At 38.7% G+C, this 8,299-nt stretch overlaps 2 protein-coding genes across 2 annotated transcripts; one reads left to right on the plus strand and one right to left on the minus strand.

Moving 5' to 3' along the window:
- Positions 1 to 2,507: 2,507 nt before the first annotated feature.
- LOC115882621 lies at positions 2,508 to 4,792 on the minus strand. Its single transcript, XM_030900815.1, has 2 exons — positions 2,913 to 4,792; positions 2,508 to 2,847 (listed from the first exon to the last, which is right to left on the minus strand). The coding sequence occupies exons 1-2, from the start codon at positions 4,790 to 4,792 to the stop codon at positions 2,508 to 2,510; spliced, it is 2,220 nt and encodes a 739-aa protein (XP_030756675.1).
- Positions 4,793 to 5,604: 812 nt separating this feature from the next.
- LOC115882622 lies at positions 5,605 to 6,515 on the plus strand. The gene is made up of 2 exons (XM_030900816.1): positions 5,605 to 5,980; positions 6,088 to 6,515. Exons 1-2 carry the CDS (start codon positions 5,605 to 5,607, stop codon positions 6,513 to 6,515), a joined length of 804 nt encoding a protein of 267 aa, XP_030756676.1.
- Positions 6,516 to 8,299: the final 1,784 nt, after the last annotated feature.

An 8,299-nucleotide genomic window follows, 5' to 3' on the forward strand; every position in this document is an offset into this window, starting at 1 on the left:
ATAATATTCATGACAATTTACTTTCTAGCACACAGCCAGAGAATATTGGTACACCATCAGGTACAGTATCAAGTTTATTATAATGATTTTCTTAGCTTTAAATCAAAGGTTTTTTGGTGTTTGCGGGACCCTTACCACTTTTTTTTCTCGCTAGCTTGTGCGTCAAAGTATGGCCAAGGTCATGTCACTTCAAGGCTTTGAATTTTTACTCCCATCGCGCCTTAAGAAGTTTCACTTCAAAAATGTATCAACAATTTTTAACAGAATTACATTTATCTGTCTGTCTGTCTGTCTGTCTGTCTGTCTGTCTGTCTGTCTGTCTGTCTGTCTGTCTGTCTGTCTGTCTGTCTGTCTGTCTGTCTGTCTGTCTATCTGTCTATCTGTCTGTCTGTCTGTCTGTCTGTCTGTCTGTCTGTCTGTCTGTCTGTCTGTCTGTCTGTCTGTCTGTCTGTCTGTCTGTCTGTCTGTCTGTCTGTCTGTCTGTCTGTCTGTCTGTCTGTCTGTCTGTCTGTCTGTCTGTCTGTCTGTCTGTCTGTCTGTCTGTCTGTCTGTCGGTCGGTCGGTCTGTCTGTCTGTCCGTCCGTCCGTCCGTCCGTCCGTCCGTCCGTCCGTCCGTCCGTCCGTCCGTCCGTCCGTCCGTCCGTCCGTCCGTCCGTCCGTCCGTCCAAAATAACTCCAAAATTACAGTAGCTAGCGAAACGCGGTTTTCAATTTAAGATTAGGAATAATATTTGCAACAAAATTTGTAATATCATCAAAATCAGTTAAAGTCGCAGTTTTTGAGATAAAAAAAATTGGAAAAATGCCTTTACTTTGAAACTAAAAGAACTACCTACCAACTTTTTATTAACATATTTCAGTATGGGCGGCTATACCTACGTGCCTCCTGGCGCCAATTTTTTTAAATTGGCGCAAAAAAGATTTGCGCCACTGACTTTTCTTTCTCTTGTTAGCGTAACTGTATAGACCGTTTAATGCCGATTAAAAGTTGCCTCTTGATATTTTGTCGGTTTTGGTCTCCTTGATGAGCTAAACGCAATGTTATTAATTTGCCTTAATCCAAGTCTAATCGTGTTAAATAAGTACTCATTGATTCCTCATCAAAAAAATATGAAAAAAAGTTACAGGACGTTTAAACTTTTAAAAAATATCTCATTTGAAATTATCTTAAATGCTATTTTTTTAATTTGCTGTAGGTAGGACTGAGCATCAGTGTTATAAAATATGATAATTAACTATATTAAACAAATAATTTATTATTTTTATTTTTATTAATTATGATTAATAAAATTGCGTTTACCTCATCAAAAAGGCCAAAATCGATTTTTTTTAACCTACATATATCATAATATCTATATTTAAAAAAAAACGAAATAGGTATTTAATTTTAAAATTTGAAACAAACTTTTTGAAAATAATCCGGAACTGAGTACTTATTTCCCAAGCGGCATTCTTAAACTGACGATATCCAATTAAAACGTTGCGAAAGTTTCTTTGTTCCGTTCGATAGCCGGAAAACTGAAATTCTAAATTGTAAATTTTTGCAAATTTTCCTCCGGGCAATAAATCCGGCAACCGGCTAATTGAAGACTGCTGTCGACAAATTTCTTCGGACAGAGTGTGTCATAACTTTTATAATTAAAAGCAGTAATAAAAAAATTGCCTCGGGCTTGCTCGTCACGGAGAACAGCAACCAGGCAATTATTAGTTTTTAAGATGAATAAAATATGCTTCAAATTTGAAATAATTTATTCAAAGTGAATTCCTAAAATATTAAAAAGTTTTCATCGCAATAACTTAGCATAATAGTTTAAAAAAAAAACTAGAAAAAAAAAACACTTATAGTAAATCGAAATAAAAAGTGATTAATAAATTTTCTTTTTCTTCATTTTCACCCCATTTCATCTCCTTAGGAGTAGATTTGAAAAAAATAACTGCAATAACAAAAGAGATATAAAAAGGTACTTAAATAGCCTTAGTTTTTTGTTGCATTTTCTGGCTGTAAAATAGCCAAGCTATTACGCGAACTTAATCTACAGCACGCAAAAAAACAAACAAAATAAATTATGCGTGTCCAAGCGTTTTCCCGAAAGACTAACTGTTTTTTAAATAACAAATATTGTAATGTTTGAGTGGCATTTTCACCCTCTTGGAATACGAGATTCGAGAAACCCCTCCTTATCGAACCTCTACACCCCAGAGTCAATCCGTTTGGCAAAAATCAGCTTTAAACGTCAAGCAGTTTAAGCAGAATCGTGATTACTGAATGATCATATTTTATGAAACACCCTGTATAAATTTTTAAAAAATTTTAAAATATGTAAAACAACAAAATAAAATATACGTGTTTAAGAGTTTTTCCGAAAAACTCACCGGTTTTTAAACAAAAAATATTCTGAAGAATTTTGGTTTTTCGGGTTATTAGGCCGTCGTCGGTTAGAATTGCTTCCTAACGTTTCGCTAGCACGAGTGGCTAGCATCTTCAGAGGTGTGTTTGCTCCGATTGCTCACACTAGACTGATGCCTCCGCGTCGGCGTAGCGCGTATTTATGCGTCGGCGGAGGGGGCGTGGCTTGTTCGGGTGGTAGTTCTTCCGGAACTGGTCTACTTCTCTGTGCTGCTACTTTGGTCCTAGATATAGCTGGATGCCAAATTCTGTTAAGGTAGAAAGTTTCTTCCTTCCTGTTGAAATTATTTGGATGTTTGTGAATTTCAACAGCTTCCCTGACCAGACGAGGATGATATCCAGATGTTGTGGCAATGACTTGGGTGTCTTCGAATTGGATTTTGTGGTCACCATCTCTTAGAGCATGTTCTGCTACGGCTGACTTCTCTGTTTGCCCTAATCTGCAGTTTCTCTTGTGTTCCGTAAGTCTCGTTCCTACTGAGCGTTTGGTAGTTCCAATATATACGCTACCGCAGGAACAAGGTAACGGTAGATCCCTGCAGAGGATAATGGTTCTCTTTTGTCTTTTGCTGGTCTTAAGCAGTCCCTTATTTTTCGGGTAGGTTTGTATATGGTTTTGATGTTATGCTTCTTGAGAACTTTACCAATCCTATCGGTGACCTGGGAAACATATGGAAGGAAGGCCTTATTAATGATGTTTTCCTGTTCATTGGCGTCAGGTCTCCTCTGCCTAGGTGCCAGCGCCGCCTTTATTTCTCTGTCATTATAGCCATTGGCAAGAAAGGCTTTATTTAAATGACTTAGTTCCTCTTGGATGTGTTCATTAGCACAGATACGTCTTGCCCTATTTGCTAATGTTCCGATAATCCCCTGTTTTTGGCTTGGATGGTGATTTGATAGTTTGTGTAAGTACCGGTCTGTATGAGTGGGTTTTCGATACACGGTGTGATCCAAAAGGTCGCCATTTCTCTTGACAAGCACATCGAGGAAGGCCAGTTGGTTGTTTACTTCGGTTTCCATGGTAAATTTTATGCTCGGGCTCTGCGAATTAAGGTGATGAAGGAAGTCATCTAGGCTGTCACGTCCATGTTTCCAAACCACAAATGTATCGTCCACATAACGAAACCATACAGCGGGCTTCAGAACGGATGACTCTAGCGCTTTTTCTTCAAATCTCTCCATAAAGAAATTAGCAATTATTGGGCTGATTGGGCTACCCATTGCGACACCTTCTGTTTGTTCGTAGTAATTGCCGTTCCATAAGAAATAGCTACCAGTCAGACACACTCGGAAGAGCTCCGCGATGTCAGGTGGGAATGATTCCTTGATTAGATCCATTGACTCGCCTAGGGGTACTCTCGTGAATAGAGATACCACATCGAAGCTTACCATGATGTCAGATGGTTCCAGTTTTATATCTTTTAGCTTTTGGACGAAATGCGTTGAGTCCTTCACATAAGAGTTTGTGTTGCCGACTTTCGGTTGTAGGATCGTAGTCAAGTATTTAGCTAAGTTGTAAGTAGGCGATCCTGGAGCACTCACTATCGGTCTAAGTGGGACACTAGCTTTATGAATTTTTGGTAGTCCATAAAGGCGTGGTGGTTGAGCTTCCGAGTTAATTAATTTTGATTTCAGATGTTCCGGGAGTGAGGAGGCCTTGATGAGTCTGTTGGTGTTTCTGACAATTAAGGCAGTAGGATCCTTCTTCAGTAACTTATAAGTCTGGGGCTCCAGTAGATCCTCGATTTTGGACCTATAATCCTCAGACTTCATTACTACCGTAGCATTCCCCTTGTCTGCCGGTAAGACCAGAATGTCCTTGTCAGCATTCAGCGATTTTAGAGCCTGATGTTCTTCCCTAGACAGATTACTTTTTGGAGCCTTAGCAGTTCTCAATATGTTGACCGTTTCAAATCGGATTTCGTCTGCGATACTGTTAGGAAGGTTACGTATGGCAGCTTCTGTTCCGGCAATAATGTCTTCCACTGGAACCACTTTCGGTGTTATGGCAAAGTTTCCTCCCTTCGCTAATAATGTTACTTCTGATGTCGTAAGGGTCTTATCTGTGAGATTCACCACGGTTCGAGCAGGTTCAAGAGATATCCTATATTCCGGCTTGGTTTTTGGTTGCAGTTTTTCATATTTGATCTTCTGGCGAGCTGATGTTCTTTCCAATTCATTTTGCATATTTTGGTATGTTATTCCGTCAATCTTGTCCCAGTCTACAGGTTGCATGTTGGCGGTAAGGATATAAAATAGGTCGATCAATTCCCTGTCTACCTTTGCTAAGTCTCGTCTAGATGTATGAATCCTCTCACGAAGAAAATTTTTCTCCATCCTGGTGTAAAGGCGATTTGCCTGAGTAGATGAGAATACCCTCTTCATTTTGAGAAATCCTGGTATTACGTTTTGGTCTCGGCAGCGGCACAGAAAAGCAAGCGATGATAGCAAGTGAGCTTTTCGCTTCCGTGTCTTGTCCAGGCGTTGGTACAATCTGAATAGCTCCTCCCCGTAGAGCCGTTTAATGTAGTAGTTTAGGCTTTCGCGGCCATCGTTTGAAGAATTTTGGTTTTTCGGGTTATTAGGCCGTCGTCGGTTAGAATTGCTTCCTAACGTTTCGCTAGCACGAGTGGCTAGCATCTTCAGAGGTGTGTTTGCTCCGATTGCTCACACTAGACTGATGCCTCCGCGTCGGCGTAGCGCGTATTTATGCGTCGGCGGAGGGGGCGTGGCTTGTTCGGGTGGTAGTTCTTCCGGAACTGGTCTACTTCTCTGTGCTGCTACTTTGGTCCTAGATATAGCTGGATGCCAAATTCTGTTAAGGTAGAAAGTTTCTTCCTTCCTGTTGAAATTATTTGGATGTTTGTGAATTTCAACAGCTTCCCTGACCAGACGAGGATGATATCCAGATGTTGTGGCAATGACTTGGGTGTCTTCGAATTGGATTTTGTGGTCACCATCTCTTAGAGCATGTTCTGCTACGGCTGACTTCTCTGTTTGCCCTAATCTGCAGTTTCTCTTGTGTTCCGTAAGTCTCGTTCCTACTGAGCGTTTGGTAGTTCCAATATATACGCTACCGCAGGAACAAGGTATACGGTAGATCCCTGCAGAGGATAATGGTTCTCTTTTGTCTTTTGCTGGTCTTAAGCAGTCCCTTATTTTTCGGGTAGGTTTGTAGCCCGAGCATAAAATTTACCATGGAAACCGAAGTAAACAACCAACTGGCCTTCCTCGATGTGCTTGTCAAGAGAAATGGCGACCTTTTGGATCACACCGTGTATCGAAAACCCACTCATACAGACCGGTACTTACACAAACTATCAAATCACCATCCAAGCCAAAAACAGGGGATTATCGGAACATTAGCAAATAGGGCAAGACGTATCTGTGCTAATGAACACATCCAAGAGGAACTAAGTCATTTAAATAAAGCCTTTCTTGCCAATGGCTATAATGACAGAGAAATAAAGGCGGCGCTGGCACCTAGGCAGAGGAGACCTGACGCCAATGAACAGGAAAACATCATTAATAAGGCCTTCCTTCCATATGTTTCCCAGGTCACCGATAGGATTGGTAAAGTTCTCAAGAAGCATAACATCAAACCATATACAAACCTACCCGAAAAATAAGGGACTGCTTAAGACCAGCAAAAGACAAAAGAGAACCATTATCCTCTGCAGGGATCTACCGTATACCTTGTTCCTGCGGTAGCGTATATATTGGAACTACCAAACGCTCAGTAGGAACGAGACTTACGGAACACAAGAGAAACTGCAGATTAGGGCAAACAGAGAAGTCAGCCGTAGCAGAACATGCTCTAAGAGATGGTGACCACAAAATCCAATTCGAAGACACCCAAGTCATTGCCACAACATCTGGATATCATCCTCGTCTGGTCAGGAAGCTGTTGAAATTCAAACATCCAAATAATTTCAACAGGAAGGAAGAAACTTTCTACCTTAACAGAATTTGGCATCCAGCTATATCTAGGACCAAAGTAGCAGCACAGAGAAGTAGACCAGTTCCGGAAGAACTACCACCCGAACAAGCCACGCCCCTCCGCCGACGCATAAATACGCGCTACGCCGACGCGGAGGCATCAGTCTAGTGTGAGCAATCGGAGCAAACACACCTCTGAAGATGCTAGCCACTCGTGCTAGCGAAACGTTAGGAAGCAATTCTAACCGACGACGGCCTAATAACCCGAAAAACCAAAATTCTTCAAACGATGGCCGCGAAAGCCTAAACTACTACAAAAAATATTCTAATATTTGAGGGGTGGTTTTACCCCCTTAGAATTCGAGTTTTGAAAAATCTCTTCTTATGGAACCTCTACACCCTAAAGTCAATCTGTTTTCCAAAAATTAGCTTTTTACGTCAAGCGCTTTAAGCAGGATAGTGATTAATCAATGACCAGATTTTTCGAAACACCCTGTATACATTTTCAAAAAATCTTAAAATATGTAAAAAAACAAAGCAAAATACACGTGTTTAAGGAAAATCTCTTCTTATCGAACCTCTACACCCTAGAATCAACCTGTATGCCAAAATTGAGATTCTTACGTTGAGTGGTTTGAGCAGGATCGTGATTAATCAGTGAGTCAGTCACTTAAATATTTTATATATTAGTACAGATTAATTACAAAAGAAATATTTTGTAACGTTTTTTTTTTGAAATAGAAAATACATAATATTACCATCTCACTAAAATTTCTTTATAAAACATTGAAATATAAAGTGTAATATAACTCCACGCGCAGTTCGTCTAAACTTTTAAATATATACCCACTATACTTCATGAAAAGCTGCAAGTTTTATTAAATCTACATTCATTTTATTTTAGTTTTATATGAAATACACCTAACAAGAAATATGGAAGTAAAAAGATTTTTCCTTCTATGGGGAATATAAAATTCTTTTAGTTAGTTTAAGTACTTAGAAAACTAGGGAAATATTTTGCTTTTTATTTCTGTTATAAAAAGGTTTAGGAAATCTTGTGTTAAAATCTTCTAAGATACTTATCATATGAAAAACTTCAACCTCAGTAGTCATTCTCTATGAACTAAATATACAGGGTGGTCCGAACTGTATTCCGGAAACTTCGGCAGCATATTCTGCAGATAAAAATAAGTAAAAATGTTCGTATAGATGTATGTCCAAAAATGCTTAGTTTCGGAGATACAGGGTGTAGAATTTTCATTTTTATTTCGATTTTTTCCAAATAATTTCTGAAGTAATGTCAATATTTAGATGAAAATTGGTATCTGGGAGTTTTTTGACATGAAAAATTTGATTTTGATGTCAATATGACTCCTACTGGTAGAGGACGCTACCTACGTGTGTTTTAACTGTTTTGAAGCGTAATAACTTTTTGTCCGTAGCTGTATAAAACTACCGAGGGAAAAAATATAAATTTCTGTGATTTTTTACGAAAAAAATATCTCTTTGTAAAAATCGCTACGAGCAACCGGTCTTAAGATATTTAGAATGGAAATAGTTAATACATGCCCTTATTACCGAAAAATACACACGTTGAGTAGATAGTTATTTCACTGAAATAATCAATTTGGGAATTTTTTAATTTTTTAAATTAATCATATTTTTTCTGCAAAAAAATGATGATAAAACAGTTTTTGTTAAACTTCTGGTACAAAAACATTTCAAATTTATGATCTCAGTCTAATAACTATTTAGTCAACATGTTTAATTTATGTTAGTGATGATTGATAATTTCGATTCCAAATATCTCGAAAACCATTACTCGTAGCGATTTTTACCAAGAGACCTTTTTTACGTAAAAAACGTCGGAAATGTACATTTTTTTACTCAGTAGTCTTATATAGGTTCGGACGAAAAGTTATTACTCTTCAAACTAGTTAAAAAATATATAGG

Source organism: Sitophilus oryzae, unplaced genomic scaffold, assembly GCF_002938485.1.
Source record: "Sitophilus oryzae breed Bouriz unplaced genomic scaffold, Soryzae_2.0 scaffold_178_pilon_pilon, whole genome shotgun sequence".
Lineage (NCBI taxonomy): Eukaryota > Metazoa > Arthropoda > Insecta > Coleoptera > Curculionidae > Sitophilus > Sitophilus oryzae.

Excerpts from the sequence above, each read along its gene's own strand:
- LOC115882621 (XM_030900815.1), bottom strand. The coding sequence starts at position 4,792 with ATGAAGAGGGTATTCTCATCTACTCAGGCAAATCGCCTTTACACCAGG. Across the intron at positions 2,848-2,912 it reads TACCTTGTTCCTGCGGTAGC|ATTAGGGCAAACAGAGAAGT; the intron begins GTATATATTGGA and ends GAGAAACTGCAG.
- LOC115882622 (XM_030900816.1), top strand. The coding sequence starts at position 5,605 with ATGGAAACCGAAGTAAACAACCAACTGGCCTTCCTCGATGTGCTTGTC. Across the intron at positions 5,981-6,087 it reads CCAGGTCACCGATAGGATTG|GGATCTACCGTATACCTTGT; the intron begins GTAAAGTTCTCA and ends TATCCTCTGCAG.